Consider the following 18337-nt stretch of genomic DNA (forward strand, 5'->3'; position numbering starts at 1 on the left):
GTGATCAAGTCACCCCAAAGTAGTGCAGGAACCTTTTTCAAAGTCGCTGCGACTAGAACCATAATGGGGTGCGCCTTGTCATATGACTTTGAACTCTCAAGTCGCATGACAAGTTGTGGCAGTGTGAATTGAGCCTTAGTGTATTTGCAATACAATGAGTTTTTTAGGCTCCGCGCACACTGGGCTTAACCTCTAGAGACCCGCGCTATAGCCGAATGATGGCTACAGCGCGGACCTGCTTTGCCGGGTCTACGTCTATTGACGTCATCCCGTGCAAGAGCGGCCTGCGCACCCCCTGTGATCAGCGAGTCTGAGACTCGCCTGATCACGAATCGGAGCAAGGGGTCGATCCCGACCCCCCCCTTACCACGTGATCAGCTGTCGGCTAATGACAGCTGATCATGTGAGACAACAGAGCCGGTAATCGGGGGGGAAAAAAGCCGATCACGGCCAGCATATCAGTGCCCACCTGCCCCCTGACGGTGCCACCTATTTAATAAAAAAGCGCCCCCTATCAGTGCCTACAGTGCCACCTCTCAGTGCCCACAATCTGCCTCAACAACAGTGCTGCACCCCAGTGCCACATATCCGTGCCCATCAGTCCCATCTATCAGTGGTACCTATCAGTGCCCCTTACTGACGCCCATCCGTGCCACCCATCATTACCGCCTTATCTGTGCCCATCAGTACCGCCTTATCTGTGCCCATCAGTACCGCCTTATCTGTGCCCATCAGTACCGCCTTATCTGTGCCCATCGGTGCCGCCTTATCTGTGCCCATCGGTGCCGCCTTATCTGTGCCCATCGGTGCCGCCTTATCTGTGCCCATCGGTGCCGCCTTATCTGTGCCCATCGGTGCCGCCTGATCTGTGCCCATCGGTGCCGCCTGATCTGTGCCCATCGGTGCCGCCTTAACTGTGCCCATCAGTGCTCACCAGTGCCGCCTCATCAGCGCATTTCAATGAAGGAGAAAAATGACCTGTTTGCAAAATTTTATAACAAACTATGAAACATGATTTTTTTTATTTTTATTTTTTATTTTGCATTTTTTTTTGTTTAGCAAAAAATAAAACTCCCAGCTGTAACTAAATACCACCAAAAGAAAGCTCTATTTGTGGGAAAAAAATGATAAAAATTTAATTTGGGTACAGTGTTGTATGGCCGCGCAATTATCATTCAAAGTGCATCAGCGCTGAAAGCTGAAAATTGGTCTGGGCAGGAGGGGGGTTTAAGTGCCCAGTAAGCAAGTGGTTAAAGTAAAATGGCAGTTCCCTTGGCAAAAAAAAACAAAACACACTTTTTTTTTTTTTTCCTGCTAGAAAGCTCAAACCAAAAGGGGTTTTTCTTGCCTCTTTACACGAAGATCAAAATATGCCTGTAATCATCCAAATGTACTAACATTGAGTTGCTTCTAGAGGCAGAACACACAACTCCTCTTGAAACAATGATTTTTAATCTGTGTGCATGGAGCTTTAGTCCATAATGTTTATACGTTTTGCTGAACAAAATTAAAGAGGATTTCAAAAGAAAAGGAAAAAGGCCTACTCCACTGCCATGTGACGCACTAATATGTTAGTTATAACTGTACACTTCAGTTAGGGTTGCACCGATACCGAGTTTTTTCCCAAGTACTTGTACTCGGGCAAGTGCTTCGGATGCCTGACCCGATATTTTTTGTTTGAAGAGGTGGCTCCCAGATTTCAGTGGGTGAAGCAGAGAGCGAGTCCTGGCAGTGGAGAGTGAGTCTTGGGCTGGCAGCAGCAGAAAGTATGCTGGCTGGGGGCAGTGGTGTGGGTCGCACATGCAGCCGCCAGAATCGGTTATCACATTCGTTAACGGAAGTGGGTGTAACATGATGTCCTTTGCCTTCTAACCGCTGGCTTACTGAGGTTGAGTGCAGGGTGTACCAAGATAGGCGTCGCAGCACTTGTTTTCTTGAAAGTTTGAACCATCAATGTCAGCTATCATTGCCCATAAGTGCCACCGATCAGTGTTGCGTATCGGGGCCAGCAGACCAGTGCTCATCGGTGCTACTGTCACATGACATTAAACAAGGTAATTGGTATCTGCGAGTACTTGAAAAAAGTATCGGTACTTGGTCTTAAGAAAAAGTGTTATCGGTGCATCCCTAACTTCCGTCATTTAAACTAATACTTCTGTTGTCTAATAATGAAGGAATCAAAGGAGACTGGCTGGAAAAAAAAAAAACTCTTCTAATTTGTTGACTAATTGTATAAAAAGCAAACACTTGTAACAAGTTTGTCAAGTTACAATTAAAGTCCTGAATTTACCACCAGTTACCCAATTATGCAGGGCCTCAAGGCTGGTCAAATAAAGGAAATATGCAGTTATTTAGACAGGATCCTGAAAAGCATTGCATGTGCAATCAGATTGCAGGTTGCAATGTCAAGCTCCTGCTTCCTCTAGCTTTGTAGCTTTGTGCCAATATCCCCGTTTTTTAGGCTTTCTGTTGCAAAGCTGGAGGAAGACTGAACTACAAGCATGCTGATCAGCATGCTTGCAGCCCATTTAAACTACAAGTATGTCTGCCTCTGTGGCCGATGGGACTTGTCGTTTTCTCATTCATAGAATGCTGTGCATGAATTATGTGACACTGTAGGTGGAGTCACGCAGTTTAAAAAAAAAATGTGTAAGCGAGTGCAGTGAGAGTACCTCCTACCCACTGTCATGGATGGGTGAGGGGTTGAGGGGGGTGCTTAACAGTGACATGTTAAAATGTTATTACGAATGTGTAACATGTTACCAAAGGTGAACTTATCCTTTTGTACTAACCTGTCCATTGGTCCTGTGCTGGCATCTGCTGGGTGTTGGCCCTTTTGGCCAGTGGGGGATGATGTCACCCCTGTCCATGCACAGGAGTCTGTCATATCAGCTCTGAGACCAATCCAGGACTGTAGGCTGAGCTGTGCATGCACAGCTCAGTGCATCGCCGAAGAAGACAGCAAGCCAGCAGGTAGGTGCATTTTATTGAGTAAGACACAGTGCATGTCTTTACTGCAGCAAAAGCCTGTTCAAGATTGCTTCCCAGAACTTTGTACTTCTTTTGATTAATTCCTCTTCTGATTTTTGCCCTCTGATGTACTGAAATTCAATTCCGAAATTTGTCTCGTGGTGTAGCCAGAACCACAAACTATCCGAAACGATATTTTTTGCCTCCTAGATCCCATTAGGGGTTGCCCATGCTTTTTCTATATGATCAGGCAGCGCAATAACCAGGGTCTTGCATCTTAATTTTGTTCTTTGGCTCATTTTTCATAATCCCCATTTTTCCACCAGGTCTAGACACTAAAGATTTTGAGTAGTGGTTGGACAAAGGGTTATAATCCCAGAGGACCCCTCATGTTACATTATTGCAGAGATGCCTCCACCCAAACGTTTTAGGTTCGGTCAGATTTCTGATTACTTAAACTCTATATGGCTTAATCCCTGTACCGCTCCACGACTTACCCCTACGAGAAATAGTGTACATAGGATCTGGGTAAAAGGCATGGTATCGACACAATTTATGGGCTGTTGCTTGGCACCCCGGACAGCCTTTCCTATATGGTGGATTGGGACAAAGGCCTCTCTAGCACTAAAAACCTACTATATGTCTATCGGCTTTCCTTTTAGAGTAATTTTTAAATGTTACTTTGATCTAGGCTAGCCTCAGATTAGATGGTGTTTAGTCCCCATCCATCTCCAAAATGTACCCAAATTCTTCTCTGTTGGTTTTTCAGGGGCTGTGGTATATTGGGCTCAATGTATCATATTTGGTGGGAATATCTTAGACTTGGGGGATTTTGGAACGTTATATTTGCTTTATTACAAAGGATCACTGGGGTACCTGTACCACAATTGCCTCAAATTCCCTGCAATGAATATGTTGAAAATGTAGCTCAAAATTGCCAAGAAACCTCTTTATACTGTTTGCAGCCAAGAGGATCACTGCTAAATCCTGGAAATTACCTTTTTGGTGTCCCTTTTGCAGATTGTTTCATGAAAAGATTTTTAATGATACTGTTCAATTTTATTTTTATTTTTTTTGCTTTGCCTTGATCATATGCTTTTTGTTTAAAGTGGGGGGGGGAGAGGGGGGGAGATGCACCGAAATTTCGGCCGCCGAAACATATTGGCCGAAAATGCCCTTTTCGACAATTTGCCGAAAGAGAAAAACAGCCGATTATGGAGCCGAAAATGGAGCATGGCCTGGGTGGAGGCGGTGGCCTGGTGACGCTCATCATGGGGGGTGTATAGCGCAGGAGAGCCGCCTCCGCCGCCTGTTTGATCACAACGCCGGGAACATCACAGCTTTCATTTCAATAGCTGTGTGTTCCTGGCCGCGCACTGTCACACGCAGCCCCTCCCCCTTGTCCGGGCACTTAGATAGACAGATCATCCGCAGGATTGGATGGATGATCTGTCTATCAAAGTGCCCGGACAAGGGGGAGGGGCTGCGTGTGACGGCACGCGGCCGGGAACACACAGCTATTGAAATGAAAGCTGTGATGTTCCCGGCGCTGTGATCAAACAGGCGGCGGAAGCGGCTCTCTTCCCTGTACAGACTTGCTGCAAAATGGCACACAGGCTGCAATGGGACACACTGGCTGCAATGGGCTGCAATGGGGCACACTGGCTGCAATGGGGGATGCCTCCTGTACCACGTCCTCTGTCTCTGACCATCACCTGTACTATGTCCCCAGTCTGACCATCTCCTGTACCGTGTCCCCTGTCTCTGACCATCTCCTGTACCGTGTCCCCTGTCTCTGACCATCTCCTGTACCGTGTCCCCTGTCTCTGACCATCTCCTGTACCGTGTCCCCTGTCTCTGACCACCTCCTGTACCGTGTCGCCAGTCTCTGACCACCTCCTGTACCGTGTCGCCAGTCTCTGACCACCTCCTGTACCGTGTCGCCAGTCTCTGACCACCTCCTGTACCGTGTCGCCAGTCTCTGACCACCTCCTGTACCGTGTCGCCAGTCTCTGACCACCTCCTGTACCGTGTCGCCAGTCTCTGACCACCTCCTGTACCGTGTCGCCAGTCTCTGAACACCTCCTGTACCGTGTCGCCAGTCTCTGAACACCTCCTGTACAAAAATATTTTTTAAAAAGTCATTTTCTGTTTTCGACCTAGTGTATTTTTCATTTTCGGTATCGGTTTCGGTGCATCCCATATATATATATATATATATATATATATATATATATATATATATATATATATATATATATATATATATATAATATATTATATATATATATTAAAAAAATTATATATAAGGCTGTGTTTTTTTTTTGTTTTTTTGTTTTTTTTACATGGAACCAGCAGCAGATGACTGGAAGCTCCCCTTGTTTCCCTGCAGACAGGCTGGGAAAGAGCTGGGTCATGTGTCAGCTTTATATCGATTAGGAAAAAGGTACATTGTTGTTTTTTGTTAGCCACTTCAGCTCCGGAAAGTTTACCCCCTTCATGACCAGGCCATTTTTCGCGATACGGCACTGCGTTGCGCGTTCGTTAGACGTTGTACCCAAATATAATGTCCTTTTTTTCCACACAAATAGAGCTTTCTTTGGGTGGTATTTTGATCACCTCTCCGGTTTTTGTTTTTTGTGCTATAAACAAAAAACCTGACAATTTGGTGAAAAAAAATATAAATATAAAACGTATACAGTAACATTTTTTAAAAGTTCCTCAATTTAGGCCAATATGTATTCTGTTCAACTCCCTTCCCATCAGCAGAGCAGTGCAGGGAAGTGTCAGTGAGACACTAATGCATTCCAATTTCATAGTTCCTCACACCACACCTGCACTGAGTCGGAGGCACTGTGCCCCCATACATTGTAATAGATGAGAAACATTGTTTGGTTCTCTAACTTTGCTGTAGCTGAGATTGTCAGCTTTTGTGACGGGGAAGATTGGGTGCAGTTCTGTGGGGGGGGGGCAGCACGATCCCTGTTTCCAGGAGTAGGAGGACTGTTGGCCACTGCTAAAGTCAATCAGGGTCCTGCTAGCCGCGTCCACCATCTGGAGGAAGATGACTCGCTTGATTGCCACTACCAATCTCAGAAAGAAGGGATTTCACTGTGATTGAAAAAAATCGCAATCAGGTGATAGTTTGTGGAATTACTGTTGAGCTTATGGAAACTTTGTTGAAATTTTATTTCTGAACCTTTGCATCACTTACTACTGATCCCCTGCACTCAGTGGCCCTTTAAACCACAGCCAATATTCAGAGCAATGAAAATCACACCCAACTACTTTTTCTCAGCTGTGGGGGGGCCATCCCACTTATGATCCTGCACACAGGCCCACTGCTTTCAGAAAATACCCCTGACCTGAGCTTATTGCGCATCCATTCCATATGTTTGTATGTTACATCACATACACGCACATGGGCTGGATGCGAGAGGTGGATCAGCAGGATGAGTGTGCCAGGACAGGTAGATGTCCCATCTCTGCTTCCTTTCACCACTCTGTATATCACACATATAGATGAGAAGAGGGTACAGAGATGGAGCAGATGAGCAGGAGGGTACAGTGATGGGGAAAGTGAGCAGGATGGGGTTCAGAGGTGAAACGGAAGAGCAGGAGGGTACAGCGGTGGAAGAGATGAGAAGGGAGTTACAGTGGTGGGGCAAGAGAGCAGGGGGGACAGTGGTGGGGCAAGAGAGCAGGGGGGACAGTGGTGGGGCAGGAGAGCAGGGGTTTACAGTGGTGGGCCAGATGAGAAGCAGGGTTACAGTGGTGGGAAAGATGAGCAGGGGGCGGGTTCAGTGTTGGGGCAGAGCAGAAATGAAGGTACATTGGTGGGACAGATGAGCAGGGGGGGTACAGAAGTGGGGCAGATGTGCAGAGGAGAAAAGGGGTACATTGATGGAAACCAGGAGTAGGGGGTTACAGTGGTGGGACAGATGTGCAGGAGGTACAGTGGTGGGACAGATGTGCAGGAGGTACAGTGGTGGGGCAGATGAGAAAAGGGGTTACAGTAGTGGGGCAGATGAGAAAAGGGGTTACAGTAGTGGGGCAGATGAGAAAAGGGGTTACAGTAGTGGGGCAGATGAGAAAAGGGGTTACAGTGGTGGGGCAGATGAGAAAAGGGGTTACAGTGGTGGGGCAGATGAGAAAAGGGGTTACAGTGGTGGGGCAGATGAGAAAAGGGGTTACAGTGGTGGGGCAGATGAGAAAGGGGGTTACAGTGGTGGGGCAGATAAGTTCAGTGTTAGGACAGATGAGAAGATGGTTCAGTGGTGGCACAGATGAGAAAGGGGGAACATTGGTGGGGCAGGTGAGCAGGGTGGTACAGGGGTGGGGCAGGTGAGCAGGGGAGTACAGTGGTGGGGCAGGCGGGCAGGGGAGTACAGTGGTGGGGCAGGCGGGCAGGGGAGTACAGTGGTGGGGCAGATGTGCAGGGGAGTACAGTGGTGGGGCAGATTAACAGCAGGGGCAGTGATCTGAGGTGTGAAGGTGCATGAATTGGGCCTTATCTGAGGCGTGAATGCAGGATGTTAATTTCTCACTTCTAAAGTAGTTTACAGCATTTACTTTATAAAAAAATCTTTTTTGTGATTGAGTGTGAAGTTGCCATTTTTTTTGGTATAAAATCGGCATGCTCAATTTCTTTGAAAACATTTTTCAGCAAGCTGTGCTCAAAAGGTTGCCTACCCCTGCTTTAGATCAAAGGTATTTTTTTGGGGGAAAAAATTAATGAATAAAAAAAAAACCCGTTAAATTAGACCAATTTTCTTTTTTGTATAATGTGCTAAATTCTTTATACCACGAGAATCGTGATCTTTAGTCTAAGCAAAAAAATTGTTATTCTCATTTTGGCCAGAATTGTGCAGCTCTAGCTGTGTCCAATCACAGCAGGAGCGATTCGTCGGCGGCGTGCTTATGCTCCCCAGACCCGGAAGTGCAAAATCATGTACCTGTACATGATTTTGCACAGGAGAGCCGCCTTGCCGCCGTATATGTACAGTATATGGTTGGCAAGAGGTTAAAAAAATACTTGGTGCCATCATCCACATACAGAAAAAGAAGGAACGATGTAAATTTAAACCGCGTGTGCTTAGTATCACTTTTTAATGTTCTTTTCCCGAGCGCATTTGGTCCTAAGATTTTGCCATTTTTGTTTATGTATTTTTTTTTTGTACCTCCTAGTTTATTTCTTTGTACACTATTTGAGCAACTTTGGTATGCTGTATTTTTTAAAATTTTGTTTAATAAAAAGATTGAATGTATAAAATGTAGGCGTGCTCTTGTGATGAAACCTACATCTTCCCTTCATTGCTCTGCCTGCTTGTGTTTGTTTCAGATCTAATTGCTTTGTGGTTCTCATCTGCAGAACAAAGACCCAGGGATTGTGTAGTTTCTTTACAGGAAGTGTCAGTTCTTAGATTACAGACAGGTATCATGCCTTAAACTGTGCATAGCCATGCCTCATATTTTAAAACAAACCAAAGCTGCTGACAAAGGAATGTTAAAGTTTACTCTACTTAAGGCTGACGCCACAAAGCTTCATCAATGCGCACCTTTATACAGGAGAAAAACAAGGTGCAGGTAGGAAGGTGTAATGTCTTTTTCAACTCTTCAAATGACTTGCCTAGAATCATTTGCATTTGCCCTTTGGATCGGGAAAGGCTTCACACTTAGAGTTCTTTATTTTATTTTACAGCTGGAAGATGGACATACACTCTTTGACTACAACGTTGGATTAAATGACATTGTCCAACTCTTAATCCGTTCGCAGTCTGAGGGCACCAGCAATTCATCAAAGAAAAAGGAAGGGGAAAGCAAAGTTCAGTTAAATTCTACAAATAAGAAGTTGCGTGTGTCCACTCCTTCAGTTCAGCCCTCTACTTCTGCCCGAGCCTTCCTGATTGATCCAGGAATTGGGATTTACAAGGTAGGTCTTGATGTTACACCAAGTTATTTTGTTTAGGGTTTTTACATATATTCGCTTTGAGATTTTATATGTTATAATTAGAGCAGCATGATTAATCATGCAGAATCATTATCACCATCTTGAAAAAAGTATTTCCTGATTCTTTCTATGCAGAAAATTCTCTCTGCTTTTATTATATATCACCTGTGATGTATTTCAGTTATCTTGCAAACCTGGCCTGCTAGTGGGTCCTGAGGACAGGAGTTGAGAACCACTGCCCTAGAGAATAAAATGGTGGTTGTTGCAATATTTTGTGTCAGTTTTTTTTTTGCGCAGTAGTCGTTCAAATTCAGTTTTTTTGGAAAAAATTACACTTTACTGGTTTTTTATTTTTATTTTTTTTATTCATTAAGTTAGCATAACATATTTTCAAATTTAGAATCTACTATTTTGCTTTTAAAATAAAATTATAATCTAAATGAATAAGGGTCATGTTTAATGTTATGTAAAGCTTGGGCAGTGTACATTTTTATTTTTTTATTTTCATAAAGTTAAAGAAAATTATTCTTGGTCAGTGACACAGAAAGCATAAAATCTTTTGGGTTCAACATAACCGCTTTTTAGCACTGTAGTGGGCTGTGTTGGCTGAAGAATTCTTTCCAGGTTCAGAGACGTGACACAGCTTCTGGTGCGACCCAGTGTCTGAAGACTCACTTTGAGTTCAACTATTTTTGCAAAGATAAATTGGGGAACTCTTCTTTAGGCGCTGAGCTCTGCATTTTGACGCTTTCTAGACCTTCACTTTTGTGTTAATTGGCAGCAGAGCATTGTGTTTTAGGCCCAGGGCAGTGGCACGACCATGGCTCTGATTCGGTCTTTGAATACTCCTTTTGTGAGACAGCCATTTAGGCTGAAACCTATGGACACTTTCTTTGGAATCTCTATCTACCAGCCACTGAACTGGAATTTATGTAGGTTATTATGGTCTGCGACCTTCCCTTATTAAGCTCTGCATTATAGCAAGATACACATCTCGGTGTACTGTATTGGTCAGCTTCAGGACACTCCTTACTCTAGAGCCGTGGCACCACTAACACTGACCCAGTCTATGCAGACTCATTCATGTGTCAAAGCTGTTTGACCTGAACCGTGCTGGCCTTTCCACGGCATTTTTCCAGATTCGGAGAGCGGCACACCCGAAAAGAGCGAGTCCGCAAATCGTTGCTTGCTCTTTAAAATCTTCAGACTTTATTGGAACGGGTGCATCAGAGCTACTACCTTCTGTGCAATGCCTGGTGAACCCCGACAACACAGCACTCAGCCTGGGAAGTCTCTGCAATCCTCCATGTAATCCATGCAAAAAGGGGAGAGAGGCTGGTGCCATGGAAGTCGGCTAAAACATTGTTTTATCATAGCATGTGAACAGTCAAAGCAGCTAACGCAGTTTGGCCATAAGGCCTTAATCATGGGCAAAAAAAAGCAATGATTAAAGCCTGATGCCCGAAATGCATTGGCTGTTTTGTCATTTGTTAACATGCTATAATAAAATGTTTTAGCCAACTTCAATGGCACCAGCCTTTCTCCCCTTTTTTTTCCAGAATTTATTGGTTCTCCATAAAAGACAGACTGCAAATGTAAACTCGTTTCAGCCATGTGGACCTTAAGAGAAGGACATGTCTTTTGTACACATTCATAGGGAATGAACCTTGGTGGGTACTGTTAATTCAGAGTTGCAGCAGTTGCATGCTTGTGATATTTTACAGCCATTTTCTCTCTGGCAAGGTGAGGGTAGGCCTGAGGGTAGTGATTGCTGATGTCATCCATTAGGTGGAGTTTGGAGCGTAAATGCTTCACATTCTTACGCCTGTCTTTTCAGCCTGGAAGGAGCAAGATTTTGTTTAGGTTCCTGCTTGGCCATTACTTTGGAATCATCTGCTTCACAGTCTGCTTTCACTGCCTGCCTATAATGAATCAATCGGCTATGATGCCTGCAAACCTCATGTGCACTGGTTGCTTGGTTTTTTTGACCATTGCCTTACTTTGGACCTAGCTGTTCTCTGCCTAGCAACGCAGCACATTACATAGATGTGCAAAGGGCAATATCGCTGTAACATGTGATCTCACTCCACACTTTACCATTGTGAATACCACGGATTTCTCAGTTCTCCAAAAGGGGCTGACACCTGCATCAAATTCTCTTTAGAAGCCTTACTGTAGGGTTGTCCTCTCCATTGTGTTATACAGCTCTGTAAAGTTAGAGTTGGGTCTTACATTCAGCCACAAGGCCAGTTCTGTACCTCCCGGAATGGCTAACCAATAACACTTCTAGTATCCCACTGTTCTTTTCTTAAGTAGACCACTAGCCCTAGTGGCACCTGATTTCTTGCCTATTTTGACAATGGCAATCTCAGCCTTGCCCTGCATACAGGTTTTCCAGCTCGCAGGACCACAGCTCGAGTGCCAACAGACTGAGAGTGATTGTCATTGTGGTCAGTGTGCTCAGCGCCTAGAGGCGATTCAGTTCGCATTGTGCGCTATACAAGTATTTCATTCATTCAGTAAACTCTTTAATGGAAATATGCATCATTCACGGTACCTGCTGCAGCAATTCTGACCTTAAGAATTGTCTGTGATACCGCTTGAAATGTAAATAGAACAGTGTTGAATATATTGTAGCGTTCTTCAAAGAGACTCTTTAAATGTATATTTGAGCATTTAGAGATGAAGTTTAATGATTTTTAGCTATTGTTTTAATTGAAAGCAAGAAACCATATTTACAAAAAATATATTACGAGTCCAATTTATTGGATGGTACGGTAAGTCTGATTCAGACAGAGCCACTGGCCCCCAGAGATGACTGTTGGCATTCATGCATAATTTCAGTTTAAAAGAAGAGCTCACTAACTGCAGATGTTGCATCCTTACTGGTCCCCGAGGAGGATGTTTACAGAAATAGCATAACTAATCAAATTGTCTGGGGTGTAAAGTAGGTGTGCCAAAGCTTTTTGATTATTTTCAGCAGATCCCTTTTCCTGGCCACATTTCTAATTGTATCCAATTTTTTCACTTGATTTTGTGTTGTGGTCTGACCAATAAATGATTGCATAGCCTGAAATCGCGATTTGATAGAGATTGGTTACATTGGGTAAAACTATTTCATAGGATATTTAATGTAACCAGTTGGCATGCTTGCCTATACCACAATTTACAGAAGGCTATCAAATTAAAGTGGGACTATACTCCCCTCCAGCATTGCTTTGTCCTTGAGCTCCCTCACAGGCCGCTGACCTCTTCAGTTGTGGTTGTTTTCCTGGGAATCAATTTTTGTACGTTTTTTTTTTTTTCATTGGCTCAGCTGGGATGACATCACTCAGACATGTTCATTAATCTCTGATGCAGAAATTGTACACAGAGCTGTGTGTGCGCAGGTCTGTGTGCAGTCAGACAGGTAAGAAACTTTAAGACCCCTTTCACACTGAGGCGATTTTCGGGCGCTTTCACGCTAAAAACAGTGCCTAAAAAGCTCACGAAAACATTTTTGCATTAAAATCAATGAATGCTTTCACACTGGGGCAAGGTGCTGGCAGGGCTGTGAAAAACTCTCCTCTCCATTGAAATGAATGGAAAGCTCTTCAAAAGCGCCTGAAAAGCTCTTCAAAAACGCTCAGTGTTTTTCTTGGCATTTTAGAAGCGCCTCAGTGTGAAAGTGGCCTTAATGCAGAAGTGACATTAAAATTTTAGCATTTAAAAAAAATATATATATAAATTTCATTGCAAAATTGCAGCCCATTGAAGTGAAGGGAATGCACAAAGTGTGCAGCATGCACTGATTTTGAAAACGCACTGCACCAAAAACTCTGGTACCTATGCATCTGTGTTTAGGTGCTGTTAATAATGGATTGGTATGCACAGCGGATCGCAAAGGCAGCGTGTTATGAATGCAGTGCAGGAAACGTACACTGATTGTGCCCTTCTTGCAACACATTCTGGTGTGAACCAGCCCTTGGGCTATATTAAACCCAAGCAAACATTTTATTATATTGCAGCTTACCAATTCTTAGATGTGATGACTGCATTTGTTTCCTTTTGTTGGGCTTTCTTTTATTTTCACCTGGTCATCTAGACAGTAAGTCCTTTTTTTTTTTATTTTTTTTTTTTTTTTTAAGACTAGCTCTCCTCCAAATGTAGCAGCTAGTGTTCAGACAAATCGTTTACCACTGACAGGGGTGCTTAAAATGATTTATTTGTGTAAAACATTTATCCCAAAAGAAAAAACTGTTGCTGTAGTTGCTTGTGTAACTGACAATTCTGCTGTCCAAAGAGGCCCCTGTGATCTTTCATCCGGCATGGGGGAACTCCTAATACAAGAAGTTTGGTACTGGCTGGATCACCATCACCAGGTGAAAACTGGGGGCACCTAAAAAAAAAAATAGAAAACGAATACAACCACCACATCTAAGGATTGGTAAGTTGCAGTATATTCCATTTTTTTTTTTTTTTTTGGTTTAATACTGCTTTAAAGAATTAAGACTTTTATGCTCAATCAATTTTACAAGTTGCTTAAAGAGGGATTCCACCAAAAATAAAAATATTAAAAGCCAGCAGCTATAAATACTACAGCTGCTGACTTTTAATAAATGGACACTCACCTGTCCCGGGTTCCAGCGATGCCGAGGCCGATCGATCGCTCGGCTCTCGGCTGCTGCCGCCACCATTCTAGGTGAGGGAATCAGGAAGTGAAGCGAATCGGCTTCACTTCCCGGTTCCCTACTGCGCATGCGCGAGCCGCGCCGCGCAATAGGAAATCTCCGCGCTGTCACTGGGACCCGTGTGTGTCCCAGCAGACAGCGCGGCGGGGCAGGAAATGGCGTAGACTCCCACGGGAGTCTATGCCCGGAAGTGGGTGAAAATACCTGTCTTTGACAGGTATCTCCACCCCCCTCCCCCCTGAAAGGTGTCAATTGTGACACCGGAGGGGGGGAGGGATCCGATCAGCGGAGGTTCCACTTTAGGGTGGAATCCCGCTTTAATAAAATCTGCTTAAAGTGGTAGTGAACCACTTTAAAAAAAAAAAAAAAAATCGGACAGTTTAAATCCTAATGTGTTAATATGCTAGCATGTGACAATACTGTGACAGATTTGACTAAAAGTGTAGCCCTCCAGCTGTCGCCGCTGAAGGTGCTTCCATCTTCACCTAATCCGGTCTTTCTTCTGAGTTTGTTGGCTTTGGCGATGCGAATGGCCGAGCTGGCGATGATGTCACTGTTTATGGCACAGCTTTGAAAGAGCAGCACAGGTTCCTTCAGTGCGCATGTGCTGGTGATGTCACTGACTGCATCTAAAGTAAATATCTCTTTAAACTGTACAGGGTTAGGAGCTATTTACTATAGGTATAGCTGGGTAACCATGCAAGATTAGTTCAACAATCTCCCCCGCTGAGCTGTTGTGTTCTGACAGGGGGACCCCCACCAGAACACTCCAGTCAGCGCGCTCTGCCATTGGCTTAGAGCGCTGATGGGGAGTCGGTCGGCTACTGGTTTTCCAGCACACAGAAGCCGGCCAGACCGACAAACACATGGCCAGAATGTCTGCTTTTTATTTTTTTTAATACCTGCAAATGCCCCTCGACGTGGCTTAAGCCTTATTATAGGCTTACCTATAGGTAAAAATGATACAAGGCAATTTACTCGGATAATCAGTACAGTACTCTGCTTTGTCCAACTTCAACTAAGTACTGTTTATGTAACTGCTAGAAATTTCAATTGTAAAACAGCAATTAAAACTTCTATGAAAGTCTCTGCTTAAGCTGTTTACGATGACTAATTGGCCATTAAGAGGGTTCGTAGATCTTCACGGGCTAACTAATGACCCCATTGTTCTAACTGGAGTGGTGTTGATGGAATTATTTATAATATGCTTTTGGTTTTGTAAAAATTGGAGTGACACTCTTCTCAGCGCAAACCCCCCCATTCTCTGTTTGGAGTTCATCAGAACTTATTACAGCCATAGTTCCTCTTCTTCATTTTTATTTATTAATTTTATTTATTTATTTTGCTTGTGCAACTAAGCAAATTCCTAACTCTGATTAATCAGTAGTGGATTCTGCTCATAATTCCTAGAATCTTGTTTATACTCGTCAGGCAGGGTGTAATGATGTCATCACATTTCTCAACCATTTTGGGTGTACAGTAAATGGCATGTGTTCCGCCTCATCCTTCTGCTCCTTTGTTTGCCTATTGGAGTTGCAATTTATTTTCATCCCTGCCTCTCTTTTAAGGCTTGTGGGTTGCTGTCCTTCTCTTCTTCTTACTCTCCATTTGAATGTAATATTTAGAGGGCTCTCTTGTCCATACATGGCTCCTTTAGAGATTGCTTCCTGTCTGGGAATATCCCTTATTCCGAATTTCCCTGGTCTTAACCACATATGCCTTGGAAAGGATTTGCCCCCTTCCTGACTGCATCGCTTTAACTGACAATTGCATGGCCGTGCTAAGTTGTACCAAACAAAATGTATGTCCTTTTTTTTCCCTCACAAATAGAGCTTTATTTTGGTGGTATTTGATCATCTCTGCGTTTTTTGTTTTTTTTTTTAATTTTTTGTGCTATAAAAAAAAGCGTGACAATTTTGAAAAAAACGCAATATTTTGTACCCCATAAAATAGGGGATAGTTATGTTGTTGTTTTTATCCGACATTGCGGAGGACAAATCGGACACTTTTGACACACTTTTGGGACCTAAAAATAGCCACTGATTAGTGTATATATGTCACTGGCAGGGAAGGGGTTAACACTAGGGGGCGATCAAGGGCTTAAATCTGTTTCCTAGGTGTGTTCTAACTGTAGGGGGGATGGGATGGACTAGGGGAGACCAATTAGTGTTCATACTTATTCATTTTTATTTATTTCAGGTACTTATATAGCGCCGTCAATTTACGCAGCGCTTTACATATACATTGTACATTCACATCAGTCCCTACCCTCAAGGATCTTACACCCTCTGTTCCCTAACACACATTCATACATATACTAGGGCCAATTTTTAGACAGGATCTGATTATCTTACCAGCATATCTTTAGAGTGTGAGAGGAAACAGGAGTACCCGGAGGAAACCCACACAGGCACATTGAGAACATGCAAACTGCAGGCAGATGGTGTCGTGATTGGGATTCGAACCAGTGACCCTTTTTTGCTGCTAGGTGAAAGTGCTAACCACTACACCACTGTGCTTAGTATGAACAGACAATCTGTCTCCTCTCCCCTGACAGAACTGAGATTTATGCGTTTAAACACACAGATCCAGGTTCCTGCTCTGTCGCGAGCGATCGCGGGTGCCTGGCAGACATCGCGCTCGCCTGCTATGACGTCTTAAAGGAGCAACGTACAGCTACGATGATTTGCGCAGCCTTGCCAACCTGCCGCAGTATAACTGTGGCAGCTGGTTGGCTAGCAGTTAATAGCAAGGGTTAAAGGTACCTTCAATAACTTTCAGACTGTTTGTTTATCTAGTATTTTTATGTTCTTTGGATATACTTCATCTGTCCAAGCTTCCTTTTCTTGACAAAATAGGAAATAATTAAAAACCTTTCTAAAATGAGACATTTGAGGCACAAAATGTTACAATAAAATACTAATTCTTTATTTAGCATCAACATTCATAAAATTGTAATCTCCAATATTCTCAAATTTCTTCAAGTCAGTTTGCAGTACAAACATACATTGTGACAGAATAATGTAGTATATCCGGAAATACAGATTTCTTTATGGCCCAACGCATTTCATAGACATAATCCACTTCCTCAGGAGCCATCCGTATGCTTAATCACATCCATCTAAACAAAAAAGAATCCTAATTAATGAACGATTCATCATCCTGATATACTAAATAGAGTGACAGTCCCAGGCTGAGCGGTAGGTACAAGGAGGGGCAACAACATAAGTGCCACCTAGAAGTTACTTTTGAAAAAGAGAAATAAACCGCCCATGAATCTACTGCCAGTATTAAAGGGGTTGTAAAGGCAGTAGGTCTTTTATCTTAAAAGCCTTTTGTGTGTAGCAGCCCCCTCTAACACGTACCTGAGGTCCCTCTCTGCCCAGCAATGTCCACAAGTGTCTCAGCCAGTGGACATACTTCATCTGTTCAAGCTTGCTATCCCTGAATTCAAGGGTTTGGTATACTAAGCTTAGGCCTTCACATCAGTGCCTTTTCTAATAATATTTGACCATCGTAATTGTTGGCCTAAGGTAAATTCCTAATGTGGTTAGTATTGTTCTATTAGTATTTCCTTTTAAGTTGGATGATTGGTTGTCCTTCACGTTGTTGGTAGAGGCTCTTATTCCTTCAAGCACTGAGCACTTCAATCCTGATCTAGAAAAAAAAAAAACCCGGAAAAGTACCTCTTGTTAAACATCACAAAACCCACTTTCCAAAGCAGTTTGTTGCGCTCGCCCCATCTTCTCCCTACAGCGTTCATCAGCCTGACCCATATTATGCTAACCCTTTCTTTCCTTTCAAAGTTTACACTAGATGGGCACCTCATGGCAAATCAGAAACTACAATGCATTTTTGTCAATGAAAGAAATGCATTTAAAGATATGCCTGTTATTGCCAATTCATGGTAGTTGTGGTATTTTTGAAAATGGCATGGTTTATCAGAATTGTCACTATAACTGCTTAATGAACAATATGAAAAACATGGTGGGAAGGCAGTGTATGCATGAGGTTACAGTACAGGGGTGCCCATGTATGGGCAGATCTCTTTGTTAACAATGGGAGGTAAGACGTCTTGCCTGTCTGTAGAACTCTGTGGCGTGACCCGCCATGCATAATGAGAAAAGCTTCCTGGAACCAATTAACTCCTACAGCCCAATCATAGCACTGGAAGCTCACATCTGATGTGCTGCTTTTTGAATATTAACCTGCCAAATATCATGTTAATCCATAGACCTTACTGTGCTGCGGAAGAGAAGAAAAAGTCATTAGCTACCTCAGTTATTCCTATTCTTTCAGTAAACTTTACAATGCTCTGCTCATTTGCTAAATTTCTTGTGTGCCTGTGATGTTCTACTGTTTGAACCCTATATTTTTCTTTATAGTGCATATTTATGCTTTAATAAGGTGTGGAGTTCTAAAAATCTGGTTTCAGTGATTTAAAATTTAATGTAATGTTTATTGCTGAACTTCGGGCAAACCGCTAAATACACAGTTGAAATAAATATATGGACTCTGTTTTACCTGCTGCTTTGTAAATTTGGCCTGCCAGTCCTGAATTATATCCAGCATGTCAGAGCGCTAAGTTGGTGACCCGACATTTCTCTGCTGCAGTTAGTAAACCTCTGAGAGGAAAAAAGCCCTGCAAGACAATAGTATAATGTGCTAGTGTGCATCACATACTAGTACATTATGAAATACTTGCCTTAGAATGAAGCTCCCGCAGCACTTCCGGTCACAGCTGATG

At 43.3% G+C, this 18337-nt stretch overlaps 1 protein-coding gene across 1 annotated transcript in view; it reads left to right on the forward strand.

Moving 5' to 3' along the window:
- UHRF2 (ubiquitin like with PHD and ring finger domains 2) overlaps window positions 1-18337 on the forward strand; it is a 143670-nt gene that overhangs the window by 33904 nt on the left and 91429 nt on the right. Inside the window, exon 2 of the mRNA XM_077475054.1 lies at window positions 8672-8902. Coding sequence (XP_077331180.1) covers window positions 8672-8902 — 231 coding nt within the window. The remainder of the gene's footprint in view (window positions 1-8671; window positions 8903-18337) is intronic.

Source organism: Lithobates pipiens, unplaced genomic scaffold (assembly GCF_037356315.1).
Source record: "Lithobates pipiens isolate NorthernLeopardFrog02 unplaced genomic scaffold, aLitPip1_a1.2 Scaffold_13, whole genome shotgun sequence".
Classification (NCBI taxonomy): Eukaryota; Metazoa; Chordata; class Amphibia; order Anura; family Ranidae; genus Lithobates; species Lithobates pipiens.